The sequence below is a fragment of the Pongo abelii genome, chromosome 4 (genome assembly GCF_028885655.2).
Source record: "Pongo abelii isolate AG06213 chromosome 4, NHGRI_mPonAbe1-v2.0_pri, whole genome shotgun sequence".
Taxonomy (NCBI): domain Eukaryota; kingdom Metazoa; phylum Chordata; class Mammalia; order Primates; family Hominidae; genus Pongo; species Pongo abelii.
Genome location: NC_071989.2, coordinates 98,813,654 through 98,838,013, shown reverse-complemented (window position 1 = coordinate 98,838,013; position 24,360 = coordinate 98,813,654). Strand labels below are relative to the sequence as shown.

The 24,360-nt window shown below is 38.4% G+C and overlaps 1 protein-coding gene and 1 long non-coding RNA gene across 11 annotated transcripts in view; both read right to left on the bottom strand.

Moving 5' to 3' along the window:
- The window catches only part of ADGRV1 (adhesion G protein-coupled receptor V1), a 583,931-nt gene that overhangs the window by 62,143 nt on the left and 497,428 nt on the right, over positions 1-24,360 (bottom strand). For 9 of the 10 annotated variants that reach the window (XM_054555740.2, XM_054555742.2, XM_054555736.2 and 6 more), the window contains one exon: positions 2,751-2,872. In XM_054555740.2, the coding sequence (XP_054411715.1) occupies positions 2,751-2,872 (122 nt within the window). Of the gene's footprint in view, positions 1-2,750; positions 2,873-22,915; positions 23,178-24,360 lie in introns of those variants that run through there. The other variant, XM_054555744.2, reaches the window with a different exon arrangement.
- On the bottom strand, positions 11,540-13,538 carry LOC129059463 (uncharacterized). The gene is made up of 3 exons (XR_008525370.2): positions 13,332-13,538; positions 12,442-12,495; positions 11,540-11,965 (listed from the first exon to the last, which is right to left on the bottom strand). It is a non-coding gene; the product is annotated as an uncharacterized LOC129059463 (long non-coding RNA).

Sequence of the window (24,360 nt, the reverse complement as noted above, 5' to 3'; positions counted from 1 at the left end):
AGTTCACGAGCAGCCTGGGAAACATGGCGAAACCCTGTCTCTACAAAACAAACAAACAAACAAACAAACAAACAAAATTAGCCAGGCATGGTGGCATGTGCCTGTAGTCCCAGCTACTTGGGAGGCTGAGGTGGGAGGATCGCTTGAGCCTGAGGGGGAGGTTGCAGTGAGCTGAGTTCGCGCCACTGCATTCCAGCCTGGGTGACAGAGACTCTGTCTCAAAAAAAAAAAAAAAAAAAAAGAAAGAAAGAAAAGAAAAGGTTGGTGCAAATGTAACTGCAGTTTTTGCCATTACTTTTAATGACAAAAATCACAATTATTTTTGCATCAACCCAATATCACTTACAGCAACATAGATGGAACTGGAGGACATTATGGTAAGTGAAATAACCCAAGAACAGAAAGTTAGACATTGCATGTTCTCACTCATGTGTGGAAGTTAAAAAATGTTGATCTCATAGAAGTAAAAAGTAGAACAGAGGGTACTAGAAACTGGGAAGGGTAGGGGGAAAGAGGGGATAGGGAGAGATTTGTTAAAAGATATAAAATTACAGCTAGATAGAAGAAATAAGTTCTTGTTTCTATAGCACTACAGGATGACTATAGTTAACAATATTTTATAGTTTCAAAGTGCTAGAAGGAGGATATTGAATATTCCCAACACAAAGTAATGATGAATGTTTGAGATGATAGATATGCTAATTCTTTTAATCTGATCACTACCTGTTATATGTATCAATACGTCACTATGTACCCGTAAGTATACAATTATTACGTGTCAATTAAACAATAAAATGAAAAGTGTTTATCTCTGTAACAACTGTCAAACCTGTCACCTACTTTTTATTCCCAGGCATCCTGCCAGAACATCTACAGTCTGAAACATGACAATAACCTACCTACTTAGAGCTGCTCTTTTTTTCAATATCCTCTCCTAAACATTTCCAGTTATCCTTCCAGTACAAATATGTCATCCCATTCAAAATGAAAAAAAAATTGACAAAATTTAAAAAATTAGGACAAAACAAAGAAAAAGCACAACTTTGATGGCTTCCCCTTGCTTAAAGACTGAATGAAGTTCAGCATCCCGAGCATGGAAAGCTGGCGTTTAAACCAATCTACGCTTTCTGTCTCCTCTCCCACAACTTCTTTTCTAATTGCAAGACCTTTCTTTTTCCTTCTCAACACGTTGCTTAATCTAGGCGAGATTACTCATTTTCCCTTCTTGCAGCCTTGGCTAACAGTTTTCTCTGCCTGAAATTCCCATCTCTAACCATAAACTCATTTATTATTTAATAAGCATTAATGTGTCATAATCTCAGGGGCAAGTAAAATGAATGAAGTATATCAGGTCTGCTCAGGGCTTGGAAATTGCTGCCATGCAAATACTGCCTTCAAAAAAAGCCAGCAATTCAGGTTTTTAATGTGAAAATTCTCAATTTTAAAAGTTTGCAGCAAATATTTGAAAATCTAAAACAATCTTTTGTATAACATTGTGTGTCTGCCAAGCAAAACACACCTGCAGGCTGTCGGTCTGGACCTTGTTCTTAGTTCCACTAGGCCCTAGGGATCCAAAGGAGACCAAGACTGAGCCTCTGCCCTGATGGCTCTGCCCTGATGGTCAATAGGCCCCTATTCACTCTCAAAATGCTCTGTTTACATGGCACCTGCCGTACTAGATTCTTAGAGCTAACTGTTTACTCTTTGAATCATCAGATCCCAGAGAGGCTGGGCTGTCTTCTTTACCACCTGGCAATAGTAAGTGCTCACCTGTAACTATAACCACAGACAGTTGTCTATATAGAAACTTGTACCAACTTGGTTCTAAACTTTCAGTTATTTTGTATTTTCCCCTTCCTAAGTTGATAATATCCTTGATTAGGCACCATCATGTAAGCTATGATCTAACTAAAGAGTTTGTCTGCTCAGGTGCAAACCTAAAAAATGATTGGAGTCACATTTCAATTGTATGCTACAATTCTGAAAGTGTGTATATGTCTGTGTGTTTGCCACACATCCTTGCAAGATGGTAGCCAAAAGAAGGACTATTTAGAGATAATTTAATAAATTTAAGAAATTCTTTTAGTCTAGGACAGATCTTTTCACTTTGGAAAACAAGGAAAATGTGTTCATTTGTTCCATTTGTTAGTATCAGGGTGCAACATTTTTCCATTTAACAAAAGTACTAAAAATCTCAGCTTTCATTTTTGCTGCAGTTATATAATTTCTAGTTATCCAAGCATGCTTATAAAACTAATTTAAGCTGGGCACTGCTGGACTTAGGGGATGTCAGTCATGTTTTAGTGAACCAAACACTCTCATTTCACTAAGTATCACACTTAAGAGGGGACTGCTTGAACATCACTATTTCACTCCTCAATTGATCTAATTTCTAGACCCAGCCACAATCCAAATATGTGCATTGATCTTACATGGCTGCCATTTGCAAAGTTGATAAACATCAATCCTACTGAAAAAGAAATATGTTTGTGTAGTTACTTCGATGTTCAAAATGAAGGAGAATAAATATTTTGTCTTCCCTAACTGTATAATGAGCAAGTTAGAATCCCAGTCATATTTCAAATGTTAAAGATTTAGGATCCTATCATTTTATTTTACAACTCTATATGATGTTATGGTGTACACAAATTCACCTGTGTGTGGATGCTTGACTCTTTAATATTGAAATTCTATGCCTTGTGTTCATTAAGATAAATGTATGTTGTCACTAACCAAATTGTAAGGCTTACCTGCAGACTGTTGAAAATGACAAAGAGAACCAACATCCAGAAGTGTCTGTAGGCCATGTGTAGTCCTCCCCAAAGCCATGTCACAGAAATCAGAGCAAAGAGATATAAAATCAGTGGAATTTCTAGAAATAAAAAAAAAAGAATTTTTGAGTTTCAGAATACTGCACAGTCACATGTATACACAAAGTTATTTTTGGCTTCTTTCTGTGGTATTCTAAGTGCCCATTTTGAGAGAACAACCTTGGAAATCCCATTCTTATGCCAAGAGGAGAGAAGGCACATTGCTGAGTCCACATTCTGTTTTGCAAATGGGGCTGCTGGTAGGCCCAGGGATGGATGGGGGAGGATGAGAACTGTTCCTCTCCTAGGCTACCACCTGCTGGACTGTTCAGAAAGTACCACAAAGCAACAATGGATTTGTAGAAACCTCCTTAAAAGAGTGTTCCACCAGAAAATGGCAGGCAGTAGTGTGCTCCCGAAATGAGCACATTCCAACCAGGCACTTAAGAACAGAAATTATATAACATTGTGTGCGTGTGTGTGTGTGCGTGCGCACACATGTTGGAAAAACCTGTACTCACATCCTTTTTCTGACTGAGAAGACACCAAAATTTATTGGTAAGTTTAAGAGCAAAGATGAAGTGACTGATTCATAATGATCAACTAAGCTTATTCTACACATGTTCTAATGCAGTTTGTTTCAGACGTTTTCAGAATAGATTTTCTCAGGGCCAAGGGACTTTATTACCCTTTCCACTTGTCTATTTTGAGTTTTCTTTGCTATCTGAGTTTTAGAATAATAACCATATAGAGGTGATCTTAATATTTAAATGACAAGTTATATAAGATTTAGAAAGTGAATCGGATCTTTGCAGCCACAAATAAACACATTTTCAAGCTGTTGAAAGACATCAGGGTAGACCACACCACTGACAACTTTCATGACAGACTTCAAAGCCCTTCTTTACCCACTACCATCAATTAACACCTAAAATCCTCGTCCACTATGGAAATTTAAACAGTTGCTTACAACTTTAGCAATTTTCAAATTTAATTTTATTTGGAAACAATCTCAAACATACAAAAGAGGTGCAAGTAGAGTACAATGAGAAGGTTTTTCTTTTTCCTGAATCAATTGAAAATTGTCAATCTGATCCCCCATTACCCTCTGAATAATGTGTATTTTCTACAAAGATATTTTCCTACATAAACATGATGCCATCAAATCAGGAAATTAACACTGATATAGTACTATCATTCTCAGATTCCATTTTATTATATCAGTAATTTCCTTTTTAGCAGGGAGATCCAGAGATCCAGTCTTGTATAGTTGACATGTCTCTGTAGATTCTTAATCCCAAATGGGTCTTCTGTGTGTCCTTGACTTTTGTAACCCTGATACTTTTGATGATTACCAGCCAGTTTTTCTTGCAGTGTCCTTAAATTTGAGTTTATTTGATTTTTCTCATGATTAGATTTAGATTATAAGCTGTTAGAAATCACAGAAGGGATGCTGAGTTCATCTTACAGCATTCTATAAGGTGGTGCAAGAACTCAATTTGTCCCATTACTGAAGATGTTCATTTTGGTTACTTGATTAAGATGGTGGCTGCACAAATTCTTCACTGTAAAGTTAGCATTTTCCCCTGTGTAATTAAGAAGTTTTATATGTGGCATTTCTTTGAAACTATGTAAATATCTTTTTCCTTATCAAATGTTTGATTTATCCACTTATTTATCTTCTAATGTAGACTAATATATTCCTGCTTATTTAGCATATTATCCATTATTCTTTCTTTTTCCCTTCCTTCCTTCCTTCCGTCCTTCCTTCCTCCCTCCCTGCTTCCTTCTTTCCTTTTTTGTTTTCTTTCTCTTTTCTTTTTCCTCTCCTTTTCTTTCACATAGGGTCATACAAAGTCTTTCTCCATTTCCCAGACTGGAGTGCGGTGGTGTTGTCACAGCTCACTGCAGGCTTGACCTCCTGGGCTCAAGCCATCCTGCCACCTCTCAGCCTCCCAAGTAGCTGAAACTACAAGCACATGCCACCACACCCACCTAATTTTTGTACTTTTTGTATAGATGGGGTTTCGCCATGTTGCCCTGGCTGGTCTTGAACTTCCGGGCTCAAGCGATCCACATGCCTTGGCCTCCCAAAGTGCTGGGATTACTGGTATAAGCCATGGTACCCGGCCACTATCATTGTTTATTTAGATGCCAAGTTGTCCCTAGCGGGAGCCCTTTCAAAATGGTTTCCGTGCCTTTGGTTATATCCTCATCATTCTACTAGCAGTTGTTTGCTTTTTGGCCCAAGATGTTTCAAATGTTCTCTGCCCCAGTCCTGGTTTCTTTTAGGGGAGAATGGTATTTAGAAACTGTGATCTGGGGCTAAGTATGGTCACTGCTGTTGCTGCTCCTAAGTTCTCTCAGTAGATAGAGGATACACATGCATATGCACACACAAACACATTTAGATCTGTTTTACTCTATCTATCTCTATATAATGAAATTCATTAGTTCATTTCAATGCTTCTAATTCCAACCCAACATCACAGGGTTAATTCCAGTTTTCTCCCTTTCCATATTTGTAACTCTTCTGTGTTGGTAAGAGATCTACTTCTCATTATTCTTGAACTCCTGGACTCAGGCGATCTGCCCACCTCGGCCTCTCGAAATGCTGGGATTATAGGCATGAGCCACCGCACCCCGCTATTGCTTATTATTCTTAATATATCTACTGATTCGATCCACTCCCCTGCATGTAACCAACTTCCTATTGCTGTTATCCATTCCGTCGCTCAGGTGGCCTCCCAAACTCACTCAGCGTCCCACAATTCCTGCTGGGCAGCACTGCACCCCTCACATGGATTCCTTCCTCACAATGATTGGCTTCTGACACCGAGGCTTGGGCCCCTCCCTGCAGATGCACACCTTGCTCTGTACTAACTGGTGGCTGTAGATGGAATTGTTCGGGAAAGGGAGGAAAAAGAAAGTACAAGGAGAGGAGGCAAAGAGGGAGACGGGAAGTGGTGAGGAGAAAGAGGGAACCTGAACACTTTTTTTTTTTTTTTGAGAGAATTAACGCTTTAGAAGGGACCATGCTGATATATACCCTTCATCACAATATATACAAATTGTCAAAATTATTATAACTGTACAGGGAAAGTAAGGCTAATACAAGAAGATTTACATAGATGAATAATTTCTTTGTCACTAATGCTTTGCAGCAAGACAAGAAAATATATATTAAGATTTATTTAATTTTTAGAAAAATTCATTTTTATTTAATGAAATAATATAATTTGATAAAGGGCCAGAAGGCTCATTTTTACTTCTGACAAGATACCCTAATATTTAGAAAACCCCTAAGCTGTGCTCATAAAATTTTCAAAGATTAGGTATCAAGTCTGGCAACTGCATTCTTTTCTTCCACTGTGTAAGAACAAAATTCTATTTATGGCTCTGGGCGGAGTACAAAGGGACATGCACATTCTGTATGAACAACTAGGAACCAATTTTCAAGGTTGGCCTGCATGTTCATCTAAGTGCTTAGAGCAAAGCAAGTGGTGTGTGCTGACAGAGCTTAGTGGAGAAGCTAAGGGAGCACACTGGGGCTCATGAGAATGTCCATGGCTTATATTTTCCTGGAATTCTGCAGAAAAGTATAGTAGTTTGGCACTCCAGACTAGAAACTCCATAAGGAAAAAGCTAGTCATAAATAACTCAGCATACTTAATAGATCCCAGGCTTGCCTTCCAGAAGTACAACAATGATTAGGATGATGATTTCAGATAGAAGAAACATATCCAGAGGCACATCCGGATTTTGTGGGCCCGAAGCTTATATTAGGGAGGCTTCTTTAAAAAACAAAAATTACAAAATCATAATTAGGTGCAGGATCTTGGAAGGGGCCAAGGCTGGTAAAAGGACCTGAAACTTAAGCTACATTAGCTTTATGGTTAATCTACCTCTGAGGAGGCACCTTTAACCCTCTTTAGGGCCTAAGTCAAAAGGAAAGAGGTATTGGGAGGGGGTGATGGTGATGAAATTTGGTTGGGGGGCATGTTGTTGTTAAACAGTGACTATAAATTCCATTTGGCAAATTGAAAAACAGTGCTCCATTCAATTGAAAATCACTTTGGTTTTATACTTCCTAGGCTGTCATTTCGCATTTGATGAACTACTAATAACTTCTCTGCTGTCTATAATTCAATATTTACCAAAGAAAGCATTTGTAATTGGTAATATTGGAAACAACTTGTGTTTAGGAGTGAATTAGTGAAGATAAAACAGAATCATTTCAATGTTCTCAATAAAAGGAGGCCCTAAAAACACGGTGTTGCACCCAAGAAATGAGTATCTATATAAGACTGTGCTATATAGAATAAAGGACTCCTACAACTTAACAACAAAATACCCATTCAATCCATTTGAAACATGGACAAAGGACATTTCTTTTGAGAAGATATACAAATGGCCAATAATCACATGAAAAGATGCTCAGGATCACTAGTCATTAGGGAAACGAAGATCAAAACCACAGTCATACCACTTCATACCCACTAGGATGATTATTATCAAAAAACCAAGAAATAGTAAGTGTTGGTGAGGATATTTAGCAATTGGAACCCTTGTGCATGACTGATAGAGATGTAAAATGGCACAACTGCTGTGGAAAACACTTTGGTAGAACCTCAAGATGTTAAACACAGAGTTACCATACGATCCAACAATTCCACTTGTAGGTATATATTCAAAAAAAGTGAAGGCACAGGTACTCAAATGGATATTTGCACACCAATATTCATGGCAGTATCACAATAGCCAAAAGGTGGAAACAACCCAAATGTCCATCAACAGATGAATAGATATATAAAATATACTATTTGCATATAATGTGATATCACTCAGTGCCATGTTCTGAATGTTTGTGTCCCCCCAAACTTTATATGTTGAAACCTAATCACCAATGATAAAATTAGAAGGTTGGACTGCTTGGAGGTGATTAGGTTGTGAGAGCCCTCATGAATGGGATCAGTGCACCTATAAAAGAGGCCCCAGGCTGCTGTCCTGCCCTTTCCACCATGTGAGGACACACCAAGAAGGCCTCATCTATGGACCAGAAATCTGGGCCCTTGCCAGACACTGAATCTGCTGGCACCTTGATCTTGGACTTCTCTGCCTCCAGAACTGTAAGAAATACATTTTTGCTGTTTGTAAGCTACCCGGTTTAGGGTATTCTGTAACAGCCTAAACAGACTGAGATACTGAAGCTTAAAAAGGAATAAAATTATAATGTATGCTATACCATGGATGACCCTTGAAAATGTTATGTGAAACAAGCCAGACATGAAAGGACAAATAACAATTCCATTTACATGAGGTGGCTAGAATAGGCAAATTCAGAGGCAGAAAGTAGAACAGAAGTTACCAGGGGCTGGGAGGAGTGCAGAATAGTGAGTTATTGTTTAATGGATATAGAGTTTCTGTTTGGAGTGATGAAAAAGTTCTGGAAACATGGATAGTGGTGACAGCTGCACAACATTGTCAGTGTACTTATGTGACACTGAAGAGTACACTTAAAAAATGGTTTAAGATGCTAAATTTTGTTATGTATATTTTACTACAATTAAGAAAAAAGAAAAAAGACTATGCCAAGTAACTCAGGCTGTGTCCAGATGAAGTTCCACTGCAGGGAGAAAAAAAAAATCAAATCATCACAGTACTTAATTTACATACTTAAATTAACAAGGAGTCACGAATGTGAACACCAAAATAGTTTGAAAAGGTTTTAGTGAAAGAAATTACTTCTGGAAAGGCAAAGAAAACAAAACAAACAACAACAACAAACAACAAACCAGCAAGTAGATATGTCAATCAGTGCTACTATCATTAAGAAAGTCTACTCATGGGAGTTAGTAGATTCCACTGAGATTACATCACATCTCTTTATTTTTAGTGAAAAATATTATTTCCTTGAATTTAACTGCCATTTTTAAAGAAAGTATGGTGTTGTATTATCTGTTTTCTTTGTAACTGCAGCCTTGGCTTTATTGCTATGCACCAGTGACAACAATAATGGTTTTATTATGGAAATCACACTCCATTTACATGAAGCTGAAATTTATTCTATGTTTACAATCTTCCAAAGTACTTGTTTTAATTTTACCTCACTGACCTTCTGATTCTAACAATTTGGAATGTGCTACTAAAACAAACCCATCAATGTAAAACATGGAACACAACTGTGAAAAAATGTGGATTTAAGATATTGGCCAAGCGCAGTGGCTCATGCCTGTAATTCCAGCACTTTGGGAGGCCGAGGCGGGGGGATCACCTGAGGTCAGGAGTTTCAGACGAGCCTGGTCAATGTGGTGAAATCCTACCTCTATTAAAAATACAAAAATTAGCCAGGCATGGTGGCTACTCGGGAGGCTGAGGCAGGAGCATCACACAAACCTGGGAGGTGGAGGTTGTAGTTAGCCAAGATTGCACCATTGCATTCCAGCCTGGGCAACAAGAGTGAAACTCTATTTCAAAAAAAAAAAAAAATTAAATAGAAAGATATTAAATGGATCTATTTCCAACAGTAGGCACACATTATTTTTAAATTAGAAAGATAAATTGAAACAAAAGGGTATCAAAGAGCTTTATTTCTAAAACATAGGTCTTTTTTCTGAAATTCAGAGATACTTAGAGACAAGGATGTTTCCATGATCTGAATATTTTCTTGGTGAGAAAATATTGGTGTCCTTGAGGTTTCCTGACAAGGATTAACACCAGTTCCGCAGCAGTCAGCCACCACTGTTCTCAGCAAATAAACTGAGGGTCATACAGGAAGGCAATAAGGCACATATTTCACAGAACTGCCAAAATCATCATGAGGATACTAGGCATGGGAGAGTGAACAACAAAGTTAAAGATTGGGGTCAGCCTGGGCAACATGGCAAAACCCTGTCTTTACAAAAACTACAAAAATTAGCCAAGTGTGGAAGCGCATGCCTGTAGTCTCAGCTACTCAGGAGGCTGAGGTAGGAGGCTCTCTTGAGCCTGGGAGGTGGAGGTTTCAGTGAGCTGACTGTGCCACTGCACTCCAGCCTGGGTGACAGAGTGAGACCCCGTGTAAAAAAAAAAAAAAATACTGGGTTTGCAAATTTTTCAAAGAAACACCCTCCACCTCATTTGGGTAGCTGGCATTCCTAACCCTTGGTCATTAGTTCTACACGCAGATCTAATTTTAGAATTTCCTTTTCTTTTCAGCAGTTCTCCAACTCACTTCCAAAAGAGCTCTTGAAAACCCATTCAGATAATGAGAAACTCACTCTAGGTCCTTTGGCCTCTGTCTCCAGATACAGTTGCAAATATTTGTTGCAGCAGGCTAGACTGTATCAACACTTATTATATGCCAGGTTCTTCATTTTATTAAGATATCCTTCCTAAATTCATAATCTCCAATGTTACCTTCCTCCAAGCACATTAGGGCCAACTCTTTCTGAATCTGCATCTTCACTTGTCTTAAGCTCCAGGCCTAGAGATCCCCAAACCACTTCAAACAGAGTTCCTCCACAGCTGAATTTAGTATCCCTCTTCTCATCACACTTTTTCCTCCTCCTGAGTACTGGTATCACCATTCGCACCGATTTACCCTGATGCCCCATTTTCCTTCATACGCTGCATCAAATTAGTCAACATATTTTGTCTATTTTATCTTCTAAGTTGCTCTGAAATTTGTCCTCTACGATCCTTCCTAGAACATTGTCTTTCCTGAGGACTTCATCTCTTTTAGTGAGCCTATTTTGACAGCTTCGTAGGTAGAGCTGTCTGTTCCAATTCATCCCTCCTACTCCTATTATGGCCAGAGAAACATCTTTTATATATATATATATATATATATATATATATATATATATATATAGATGGACTCTCACTCTGTTGCCTAGGCTGGAGTGCAGTGGCCTGATCTTTGCTCACTGCAACATCTGCCTCCCGGGTTCAAGCATTTCTCCTGCCTCAGTCTCCCGAGTAGCTGGGATTACAGGTGCCCACCACCACGCTCAGCTAATTTTTGTGTTTTTAGTAGAGATGGGGTTTTATCATGTTGGCCAGGCTGGTCTCAAACTCCTGACCTCAGGTGATCTGCCCGCCTCAGCCTCCCAAAGTGCTGGGTTTACAGGCGTGCGACACTGTGCCCGGCCCAGAGAAACATCTTTTAAAAAATTACGGCTGGGTGCAGTGGCTCATGCCTATAATCCCAGCACTTTGGAAGGCTGACGGCAGATCACTGGAGGCCAGGAGCTTGAGATCATCCTGGCCAACATGGCGAAACCCTATCTCTACTAAAAATACAAAAATTAGCTGGGTGTGGCGGCGCACGCCTGTAATCCCAGCTACTCAGAAGGCTGAGGCAGGAGAATTGCTTGAACCTGGGAGGCTGAGGTTGCAGTGAGCAGAGATCATACCACTGCACTCCAGCCTGGGTGACAGAGTGAGACTCTGTCTCAAAAAAAAAAAAGTTATGTATGTATACACGTGATATACACATATGTATACATAAAAGTTCATGTTTATATGTATTTTCATATATGATCGTGCCATTTAAAGGCTAAAAATCCTTTAACTGCCTCCCATATCATAAAAGATAAACCTCACCACCAGTCCCTGCCTGCTTCCCAGTGAATGCTCTCTAGTCTTCCAGGCACCCTGAGCACATTGTATTTCTTCATGCCTGTAGCTCTTTGTCATTACTTGTTATGTGTCTATCTCTTTCATTAGAGGTTATTAAATGCACTAACTCAGTCTATATTATTTATCTTTGTATTCCCAGTGCCTAGCACATGGTCTGGCATAAGTAAGTCATTTAATGTTTGTTCAATAAAAGAATTGTTGATGTGACTTGTCGATATGACCCTGCTTTTTACTGCTGCTCTTTTCATCTGAAAGCTTGAATTTCTTTTTAGAGAAGCCCTGGACTTTGAAAGTACAAGAATGAAGAGAATGCATTTCCGGGAAAAGTTAATTTGCTTTGCAGCAGTGGGTCTAAGGTACACTAGTCCTTTAAGATATGATCCATGGAGGAAAATAAATGCTCTGTGGCAATATTCTGAATGAGGATGAACTCGAGGGATAGACAGATCTGCATCTGGCTTCCAATTCTACCACTTTTGAGCCTGTTGGGTGGGCCTCAGCCAAACTCCTTAACTTCTCTGTGCCGTTAAGTCCTGATAAAAAATAAAGGATAATTGTAGAAATTTTAATAATTCATGCATCAATTTGGTAAGTATTAGTTAATGCTGATAAGACAAATTCCATGTTCCTATTGAACACCTACTGCGCTAAGTGCTGGAAGTAAAGAGATGAGCCAAGGCAGAGGCAGCCTCTACCTGCGTATGGATCTGCCCTCCAGAGAGGGAAACCATGCACACAAAGCACTCAGCACAAGGCCGGCCATCAGGCACATGTTCAATAAGCACCAGCTACTATCATCCTAATTCTCACCACCATCAGTTTAGTCACCTTAGGAAAAGAGCACATGGCTATAGATACCCTGCAATTGTTGCTTGTATTGTTCTGATATGGGTAGTATTTTTCAAAGAGCTACCATGGCCCTATTTAATTGACTTCATCTCTCATCTTCTATAGTTTTCCAACTTTATTTTTCTTACTCCACCCCTAAGTTTCCCTCCATTCCCATTACCTTGCTGCTTCTCATCTTGTCTCACTCTATTTCTTCCTTTGTAGATTTGAAGTTCTAAAGTATCACATAGTAAAGAAACATGTTTAAGTTTTTTATATATATACCAGAATCTCCCATACTTGTTTGGCTATAGAACCCTTTTGTTTATCCTGATGTAATCAGGTGCAAGCCTAGGCTTTGAGGAGGATTGTTTTCAGCATGCAGACCTGAAGTTCTATCACATTCAAACTGTCACCAAAAACTTCCTGACTAACCAACTTAAAATGGACCTCTTGGGCCGGGCGTGGTGGCTCACACCTGTGATCCCAGCACTTTAGGAGGCTGAGGTGGGTGGGTCATCTGAGGTCAGGAGTTTGAGACCAGCTTGGCCAACATGGTGAAACCCCATCTCTGCTAAAAAATACAAAAATTAGCCGGCCTGGTGGCAGGCACCTGTAATCCCAGCTATTTGGAAGGCTGAGGCAGGAAATCGCTTGAACCTGGGAGGCAGAGGTTGCAGTGAGCCGAGATTGCGCCACTGCGCTCCAGCCTGGGCGACAGAGCAAGACTTTATCTCAAAAAAAAAAAAAAAAGGACCTCTCAGCATCTTCTATTTTCCCTCCCACTCTCTCTTTTCTGACTTAGTTTCTTCATAGCACTTACTGACATCTAACTTACTATATGATTTACATGATGGTTAATTTTATGGGTCAACTTGACTGGGCTAAAGGAAGCCCAGATATCTGATTAGACATTATTTCTGAGTGTGTCTGTGAGAGTATTTCCAAAAGAGATTTGCATTTGAATTAGTGGACTGGGTAAGCAGATGGCCCTCCCTGATGTAAGTGGGCATCACCCAACACCTTAAGGGCCTCAATAGAACCAAAAAGGTGGAGGAAGGTTAGCTTCACCTTTCTTCTGCTTGACTGCTTGAGCTGGAACATTCCTTCTTCTGCCGTTAGCATTCCCGGTTTTCAGGCCTTCAAACTAAAACTGAAATCTACACCATTCACCTCTGCCTCTCAGGCTTTTGAAATACACCACCAGCTTCTTCAGTCTCCAATCTCCAGGTGATCTCTTGTTGGTTCTGTTTCTATGGAGAATCCTAACACAATTTACATATTTGTTTATTGTTTAATACTCTCCTAGAATGTGAGCTCACAAAAGCATTGAGATAATTCTCAAGCACTAGTTTAATGAATTAAAAAAGACAATTTCTGATTCTAGTTTAATGAATTAAAAAAAGGCCTATGGGACTGGCTAAGAAGACATGCTACAGTTAAAAGTAAAATTGACAAGAAATTGTACCCCCACTATCTCCTTCACTCTTTATTTAAAGAGCAGGGAAGGTGCAGAGAGAAATGTGGATGTCACAGCAGGGAGAGAATTGCTTTTGGGCTGCAGGGGCTTGATAAAAAATTTGAGTTTGTGGCTTGTAAACAAAGCTGCCTATGAGTAACATTCCCATAGAGACACTTCAATGGGATTGTTTTTTAATGGGAGGGAAAAAGAGAGGGAGGGAGAAAAAGTGTGATGCAAGCATTGAATGCTTCCCAGAAACAATCCACCTTATCTAAGATTTCCATAGACATATGTCAATTCCAGGGCCATTGAGGAGTCAAATTTACTCTATAATACTGACTTTCAAACTCTGACCACAAACCACAGTGAGAAATGCATTTTACATGTGAACTGCACAATCTTGAAAGAAAACTTTTATGAAACCCAAGTTAATGTATGACACACTTTCTGATCTATTCTATTCTATTCTATTCTATTCTATTCTATTCTTATTTTATCCTATCCTATCCTATCCTATCCTACCCTATCCTATCCTATCCTATCCTATCCTATCCTATTCTATCCTATCCACTCTACTCTCTCCCATGCCATCCTATTCCATGTAAAATATGTTGGCAGTGGGACTCATCAATGTACTGTGTGACCCACAATTTTTAAACTTTTGCTTTAGAAGGTAATTTAAGTAGCTTGTACTTTAGAGGTAAAGGTAGGAATAGTAAACATAACCATAGTGGAGGTTCCACCGACTACCTTCTGACATGGATTTACACCTGACCCTTACTGATATGTGAAGGACACAAGCATGATGTCGAAAGATCTGTGCAGGTGACATACTGGATCTGCAGGCAGAGAAGTGAACCAGTATTGGCCTAGAGTATATTTTCCAGGGTTAAAGAGGAGAATGTGAGTAAATTCTCAGTGGAGTCTCAAGGTTTTCTGGGAATGTAAAACGCAGTACTTTGTCAACAGCTGACTTAGGGCTCTCCTGGATGCTAAAAGACAGTCCAGTGTCAGGTCTACTTTGAATGTGATTTATTGGGGTTGAAAAAAAAAATGGTACAAGCCTAGAATTATGGTCTTGCTTTGCAAAAGCTATATATAATTTTCAATTTGCAGGCTATAATCTTGAATCTAAGGAGAATAACCAAGTTAGATGAGACATACCCACACAGACCTCGCAAAAACTATTATTAGAGTAATTCTGTTTGAACCATGTACTTCAAAAGTGCCAGAAAATATTTTGCTGAAGGGGGATCAAATAGATCTGTGATTCTTAAGGAAAAGGTTAAGTGCTCTGTTTTCTTCTAGTGAAGAAAAAAATTATTGAAACTATGGGAAGGGGAATTATCATTTGGGTTTACAGCTATCGTAGTAATTTTCTACACATTTCATAAATGTTTCATAAGGTGGAATTATGAAAACAAGTTCTTAGAAGATTAGAGTTCTAAAACAAATATGAAGTCAGCCAACTAATGACTGAAGACTGGCTTAACCTAGTTTTCTAACTACATTACCAGTTTCTCAGCCATTAAGGAGCTCAAAACTCAGCTACAGGCATGCTCAGGCAGCTAACAGCAATTTTCCAACACACTTAACTTTTGTAATACAATGAAAATGTACGATGCATCTTTAAACTTGCCTATGTCTGTATTTTGAATCTGGCTAGATGGTTTCATAATTTTTGGACATTAGATGACTACGTATTTGGCCATGAATAGCCAGTTATCTTTTATAGATAGTTTGATAAGACATCAGTTAGCACTCATTAAGCGTTAATAGGCTCAAATTCAATGCTGAAATCTTGAGTCAAACATGGCATGATGTCTCAGGAAAATTAACCCTAAAGATAACCCTAATTGTGCAAGAAAATATTTGAACGAGTTATCATAAATGTCAGTTCCCAGAACTATTTTCTGGTAGACCCTCAATCCGGATAAATGCCAGCATACTTCAAAGCTGCCTTTGTTTCTTTAATTTGGTTCTCTAACCATCACACACAAAACTGTAATACAAATTTAAAATTTGATTTGATTTTTTTTTTACTTCCCTTGCCATATCACTATTCTAAAAGGTCTACTTGAGTTAAATCCTTTGACTCTCTATTAATGTGATTAACTGCATCTCTTTTCCCAACAGCTATCAGATTATCAAAGTATTGTCTGGTCTTAGAAATAATGGTATTTCCCAACAGCTGTATGTATATTACTTACTCTCTGTTGTTAAATAATTATATTTTTAATTAAGCAAATGGATACAAAACTCACGCAGAGCTGTTTTTAGGCATGTACAACAACGACTGACCACAAAGCTCTTTGATATCTGTGTTATATAAAGGCTTATTATTATTACCCATTTAAACAATGGCACAATACCCACAGGTGTGGCAGGAATTTTAATGCATAAGGGAGTGAACTAATATCTTATTGCTCATTCTTACTAGCAACATTGGACTAAGCCCTTACAGAGAAAAAAAAGGGAAACAATTGTGTTCAGAAAAAAAAGGCAAGTCCCAGATTGAATGCTATGTATATACTCTAGGGAGAAAGAGGCTGTCTAATACTTGTATATTCGTGATCAAAGTAATTTGATCAAAGTGATTTGTGCCCAATGATAGACTATCAAATTTTATTTCTGTATTTGCTTGTCAATATTACATGTAGACCTTAATTTTTGTGATATTTTAATTCTAGGATTTTTTTCTCTTTTTTAAATGTAGAGTTTAAATTGTTAATGGTTAAACAGGTTCACAGGTGTGTCTGATATTATTAGCAAATGTATGGTAGATATTATAGCTTCTTTTTGCCCCAGGCTCATAACTACATGCTTCCATTTTTCTTTTTAGAGTAAGAGCATTAGAATCTTATTTAACTCTGGGTACTATGAGTTTGACATTAATAGTTTAAGACTAATGAATGAGCAGCCATACAGTTTTTTGGTCACTATACTTCCTAAGCTTCCCAAATGGAGCTATTTCCACTATTCAATTTCATGTTTAATAAGCTAGGCAGATCTGCTACATTCTTGTTTTGTTTCCATCCACTTATTTTTTTACCTGGTGGAGTTTGTCCAGTTACAAAGTTTGTGAAAGATGTTTGTAAAAAAAATTTTTTTTCATGGTAGCAAAGCAGCTTTAATATAACCATGGATTAAAGTATTTATTTGCAAATACTCTGGCATTGGGGGAAAAAGATGGGGAGAAGGAAATCACATGTCTTGGAGATTGTATAATTAAATGAGTATAAGAATCAAATAATGTTTATTTCAATTACTTATTAATTTGTAAGTATTCTGATTTACAGTCTTTATAAAATTGTACAACAGAGCTTTATGTAACTATTCAACACGTTTAAATCTTTCCTATAAGCAAATTTCTACTTCTTCCTTGAAATTGATGAATCCTAATTGTAAATCACATTATTTGCCTTCTTGAAGGCTATGTATGATAAAATTTAAAGCTTGCTTCTGTCAAATTCAATTAAAAGAAAAAGATCTCTTTTGAATATGAGCCCTCAGCCAATTAAATGTTAAAAAATGCACTGAGGTTAAAAAATATGACTGGGTGGAATCTATTCATAAAAAAAGGCAGAATGATTACAAGCATGGACTCTGGAACCAGGCTACTTGAGGGCCTTCACTAGCTGTGTGACCTTGTATTAGTTACTTAACTGCTCTGAGGCTCAATTTCCTCATCTGTAAATTGAATATACTATTAGTGCCTCCCAAATAAGGTTTTGTGGATTGTGAGGATTTAGTGGTTGAAAAGTGGAACACTTCGAACAGTTCCAGATAAACTTTGGCTGCTGTTTGTTATTCAAGAAATATATTTCTTTAGCAACAAAATGTATTAGATAAAATGTGATAGATAAAAAGTTGAACTACATCTGGATCTGCTCTCAATGATTATATACATTCACTTCGGGAGGCCGAGGCAGGTGGATCACCTCAGGTCAGGAGTGCAAGACCAGCCTGGTTAACATGGTGAAACCCCATCTCTACTATAAAAAAAAAAAGAAAAAAAAAATAGCCGGGCATGGTGGTGCATGCCTGCAGTTCCAGCTACTTGGGAGGCTGAGGCAGGAGAATCGCTTGAACTTGGGAGGCGGAGGTTGCAGTGAGCCAAGATCAAGTCGAGTGCACTGTACTCCAGCCTGGGCGACAGAGTGAGACTCCATCTCAAAAAACAAAAAACAACAAAAAAAAGATTATATAGTTGTGCATATTACATATATATTTGTATATGCCCTATAAGAAAAGGTAGGAGATAAGTATTATAAGAGAGATTTATAAAAGTTACATAAAAATTCAGGGAAAACAAGAAGTTCTTCCTATTGATGATTATCAGGGAACTTTGGGGAAAGAAGAAGGAATTTTGGCTGGGCCATGAAGATGGGCCATATTTGAACATGCAAATATTGAGGCAAAGGCAGTGAGAGCAGCATAAAGAGAGGCAAAAAGCAAGTGCATCAATTAGTGTACGTTGTTGCTTTTGGCTGGTGTTAAAGGTCCCCATGAAGGTGAGTAACCAGATGTTTGTAGCACTAGGTCATGAAGGGATATTGAGGGCCAGGTTAAACAATACATAATTACTTTACAGAAAAATGGAGTGCCATTTTCAATTTCGGAGAAGAGGTGTGGCATATTCACATAGCTTAAACTCATAGGAAAGAAAATAAGTTGGTGGAGAGAATGCTAGAGGCAGGGACACCAGTTAGGGAAGGATTGCTGTGGTCTCAGTAATGAAGGCCTGAGGTAGGAGAATGGCATAGGAGTGGCCCCTGTAATGTAATAAAGGGGTAGGCACAGAAATGTAGAGACAGAATCTCTAGCAGTACCCTCAAATCAGAGAAGAGTAACAGAGCTTAAAAATATACAGACTGTGGGACTTCATCACCAGAGATTCTAATTTAGTAAGTCTATAGTGAGACTCATCAAACCATAATTTTTGAAAGCATAAGCAATTTTGATGATCACTTAGTTTTGACAGCCACTCATCTGAGAGTATGACTATGAAGTGAAAGAAATTACCCTAGCTTTTAGGTTAGGAAAACCAGAAAAAGTATCAAGAGGAAGAAGAAAAGAAAGGAGTGAAAGAATAACAGGGATCAGAGCAATTAGGATAAGGCAGAGGAGCAAAGTTGATGACAATATCTGTACATCTTGAGGACAAGTGATCAGAGAGAAACCCAAGCAAATGTATCCAAAAGACATTTGAAAATGTGAGCTTATATGTGGAGAGAGAAGTTAGGCTCAAGTTGATAGATTTGAAAATTATCACTATGATATAAAAAATGCAAAGGCAATCCCTGGAAAATACATATACTTCAGAGTTTTCAGGCATAAGAAGAAAGGGCTATGACCTGGGAGTTAGCAGGAAAATACTTGTAAAAAGAATAGGGTGTTGTGAAAACCAAGAAAGATGGACTTTTCAAGGAAGGCTGGTTATCAGTACTGATTTCTACAGAAGAATTGAAGGATACGCAGATGAGAAGAGTGGTCAGTGGATTTGGTGTCCAACGTTATGAGTGATGAATGAAAGAGAATAAGCAAGGTACTCTGAAGGCTTAACAGTGAACAGAAGGTTATGAGAACAGGCAACTTGTATGAACTACTCTTCAAGAGTAGTTGTTGGCAAAAGAAAGAAGAGAGGCAGGACAGTAATTTGATAAAGCAGCAGCATTATGAGTAAGCTCTTCTAGGCAGCGTAAAGTGATACATATTTCTAGATGGACAAGAAAGACCTACAGGAGAGAGAAATATTTAAGATGTGAGGCAGTTGTGGAAAATTCGATGAAACAAGTTCCAAGAGTAGGAAAAACAGATGAAAGGCACAATTGGGAGAGCTGGCTTTGGTGAGAATGAGCTACTTAGTTTCTCATCTAAGATGAAACGAAAAATGGCAAAGAAGAGAGACCGCAAAGAGAAATGATCAGAGAACATAAGGAAAGTTGTGTGAGATAACACCATGTTGTTTTCATGTCTTGATTAGACAGTGAGGATAGAATGTATAAAACACAGACTTCAGGGCAGTAGAATCTGTTTCAAAGATCGCTTAAGACTTATCAATTAAAAATAATCCAAACGATGTCTCAGAAGCAGAGATGGCTTAGTTAAGAGTACTTATAATAAATAAGTATCCATTACAGAGTAGCACTAATTGGCTGATAAAAGAGAACTGTGTGGCATAGAGTGGGTTGGTGATTGGCAAAATTTCTTTTTTTTCTATATATATGTGTGTGTGTATATATATATATTTCTTTTTAACTGTACTTGAAGTTCTAGGGTACATGTGCACAACGTGCAGGTTTGTTACACAGGTATACATGTGCCATGTTGGTTTGCTGCACCCATCAACTTGTCATTTACATTAGGTATTTCTCCTAATGCTATCCCTCCCGCAGCCCCCCACTTCATGACAGGCCCCGGTGTGTGATGTTCCCCACCCTGTGTCCAAGTGTTCTCATTGTTCAATTCCCACCTATGAGTGAGAACATGTGGTGTTTGTTTTTCTGTCCTTGTGATAGTTTGCTGAGAATGATGGTTTCCAGCTTCATCCATGTCCTTGCAAAGGATATGAACTCATCCTTTTTTATGGCTGCATAGTATTCCATGGTGTATATGTGCCACATTTTCTTAATCCAGTCTATCATTGATGGACATGTGGGTTGGTTCCAAGTCTTTGCTGTTGTGAATAGTGCCACAATAAACATATGTTTGCATGTGTCTTCATAGTAGCATGATTTATAATCCTTTGGGTATATCCCCAGTAATGGGATGGCTGGGTCAAATGGTATTTCTAGTTCTAGATCCTTGAGGAATCACCACACTGTCTTCCACAATGGTTGAACTAATTTACACTTTACACCAGCAGTGTAAAAGCGTTCCTATTTCTCCACATCCTCTCCAGCGCCTGTTGTTTCCTGACTTTTTAATGATCGCCATTCTTTTTTTTTTTTTCTTTTTTTTTATTATTATTATACTTTAGGTTTTATGGTACATGTGCACAATGTGCAGGTTAGTTACATATGTATACATGTGCCATGCTGGTGCGCTGCACCCACCAACTCGTCATCCAGCATTAGGTATATCTCCCAATGCTATCCCTCCCCCCTCCCCCCACCCCACAACAGTCCCTGAAGTGTGATGTTCCCCTTCCTGTGTTCATGTGTTCCCATTGTTCAATTCCCACCTATGAGTGAGAATATGCGGTGTTTGGTTTTTTGTTCTTGCGATAGTTTACTGAGAATGATGATTTCCAATTTCATCCATGTCCCTACAAAGGACATGAACTCATCATTTTTTATGGCTGCATAGTATTCCATGGTGTATATGTGCCACATTTTCTTAATCCAGTCTATCATTGTTGGACATTTGGCTTGGTTCCAAGTCTTTGCTATTGTGAATAATGCCGCAATAAACATACGTGTGCATGTGTCTTTATAGCAGCATGATTTATAGTCCTTTGGGTATATACCCACTAATGGGATGGCTGGGTCAAATGGAATTTCTAGTTCTAGATCCCTGAAGAATCGCCACACTGACTTCCACAAGGGTTGAACTAGTTTACATTCCCACCAACAGTGTAAAAGTGTTCCTGTTTCTCCACATCCTCTCCAGCACCTGTTGTTTCCTGACTTTTTAATGATTGCCATTCTAACTGGTGTGAGATGGTATCTCATTGTGGTTTTGACTTGCATTTCTCTGATGGCCAGTGATGGTGAGCATTTTTTCATGTGTTTTTTGGCTGCATAAATGTCTTCTTTTGAGAAGTGTCTGTTCATGTCCTTCGCCCACTTTTTGATGGGGTTGTTTGTTTTTTTCTTGTAAATTTGTTGGAGTTCATTGTAGATTCTGGATATTAGCCCTTTGTCAGATGAGTAGGTTGCGAAAATTTTCTCCCATTTTGTAGGTTGCCTGTTCACTCTGATGGTAGTTTCTTTTGCTGTGCAGAAGCTCTTTAGTTTAATTAGATCCCATTTGTCAATTTTGGCTTTTGTTGCCATTGCTTTTGGTGTTTTAGACATGAAGTCCTTGCCCATGCCTATGTCCTGAATGGTAATGCCTAGGTTTTCTTCTAGGGTTTTGATGGTTTTAGGTCTAACGTTTAAGTCTTTAATCCATCTTGAATTGATTTTTGTATAAGGTGTAAGGAAGGGATCCAGTTTCAGCTTTCTCCATATGGCTAGCCAGTTTTCCCAGCACCATTTATTAAATAGGGAATCCTTTCCCCATTTCTTGTGTTTCTCAGGTTTGTCAAAGATCAGATAGTTGTAGATATGTGGTGTTATTTCTGATGGCTCTGTTCTGTTCCATTGATCTATATCTCTGTTTTGGTACCAGTACCATGCTGTTTTGGTTACTGTAGCCTTGTAGTATAGTTTGAAATCAGGTAGTGTGATGCCTCCAGCTTTGTTCTTTTGGCTTAGGATTGACTTGTAATGATCGCCATTCTAACTGGCGTGAGATGGTATCTCATTGTGATTTTGATTTGCATTTCTCTAATGACCAGAGATGATGAGTATTTTTTCATGTGCCTGTTGGCTACATAAATGTCTTCTTTTGAGAAATGTCTGTTCATATCCTTTGCCCCCTTTTTGATGGGGTTGTTTGTTTTTTTCTTATAAATTTGTTTAAGTTCTTTGTAGATTCTGGATATTAGCCCTTTGTCAGATGGGTGGATTGCAAAATTTTTCTCCTATTGTGTAGGTTGGGTGATTGGCAAAATTTCTTAAGGAGGAAGCCAAGCTAGTGAGGAAATCAGGGGGGCTGGTGAAAATATCCTTAACAGCTCCAATCTGAGGTTCCAGATTGTATTTTTCGAGAACAACTAAGGGTGGAAGGAAGGGAGGTTACAATGAGGATGAAGAACAAGTAGGAGTAAGAAACCGGGAGAAGGGGACAAAAAGACGGTGTCTTCAGAGAGATGTGGAGAGGAAAATGGTGGCCTAGGAAGAGAGAAAATCATAAGAAGTGGTAACCACAGCAACATGAATAGGCAAATGATGGTATAGGCAAAAAACACAGATTCAAAAATAGGAAAAATTATTTTGTAAAACAATATTTATTTCTCTCATGTTGCCCAAGCCAGAATGCAGTGGCTATTCACAAGCACACTCACAGTGCACTACAGTCTTGAACTCCTGGGCTCCAGTGATCATCTCACCTCAGCCACCTGAGTAGCTGGGACTATATGTGCATGCCACTGTACCCAGCAAAAGAAATTAAGCAGGGACATAGTGGCCTTGAAGTACAAAATATTTGAAGAACAAAAATATTTCTGACATCTTATTAGAAGAGTGATCTTTAGCAACTGACTGCAAGGAAAGTGATATTTAATGAGGCAGGCTATTTCAGTTATGATAAAGCAACTGAGAGAGTACTTCTGTGAGGATCAAAGTTTGTTACTGCCTCTGGCCCAGTGATATTCACACTTCACCTTTAATATGGTATACTTTTCTCTGAAAAAACAAAAACAAAAAACAACATATTGTAAAAACGTCACTTTCTTCTATTCACTTGAGTTTTATAATATGTAAACTGTTGAGTACAGCATTAGATCATGGGTATTGTGTTAACCATTAATTTTTTTTCTTTTTATTATTATACTTTAAGTTTTAGGGTACATGTGCACAACATGCAGGTTTGTTACATATGCATACATGTGCCATGTTGGTGTGCTGCACCCATTAACTCGTCATTTACATTAGGTATATCTCCCAATGCTATCCCTCCCCCATCCTCCCTACCCCATGACAGGCCCCGGTGTGTGATGTCCCCCTTCCTGTGTCCAAGTGTTCTCATTATTCAACTCCCATCTATGAGTGAGAACATGCGGTGTTTGGTTTTCTGTCCTTGTGACAGTTTGCTGAGAATGATGGCTAACCATTCATTTTTAAAGAAATTTATGATTCAATTGCTAATTCCCCAAATTACCTTTCCCTACTTCCTGTTTCTCTAGTACTAGTAAACCCATTTTCCTTTATTTCTGGATCTCCTCTTCAATAATGTACCAGTTGATTCATGTAATTAAAGTATGATCATACAAAGGATTGTAGACTATATATTTCCTTAAAGAACTATGTAGGCACTGAATCATAAATTAGAGGTAACTTTAAGTAATGAAAATAACAACAAATAATACATGGAAAAAGTTGCAAACCAAGAATGAAAATACAGGTAAGAACTTGGGAGAGAGAGCCGTAGTGTGTTACAGTATCACCATGTTGATACCAACTGAGGTGGCTCATAGACGAGGTCGAGAGAGAAACACAGTGCTTTCGTTGCCATACTTATTCCAAGATAAAACAGCCTCAAAAATTTTTTCTACTCTCTAGTCAAGTTTTATATATATTCTTTCTGAATACAAATCTTGGAGAGATACATTTTAAAAAATCGGTAACTGTATTTTCATTACCCAAGAGTTGAATGGAAGACTTCGGTCATCCATTTTTTAAAAAGTGCTCTTTTTAAAAATGCTCTGTAAAAAAAATTTTAAAAATTTGCTGGTCATGGTAGCATGTGTTTATAGTCCTGGCTACTCGGGAGCCCAAGGTGGGAGTATCTCTTGAGCCCAGGAGATTGAAGCTGCAGGGAGCTTTGACTGTGCCATGGCACTCCATCCTGGGCAATACAGTAAGACTC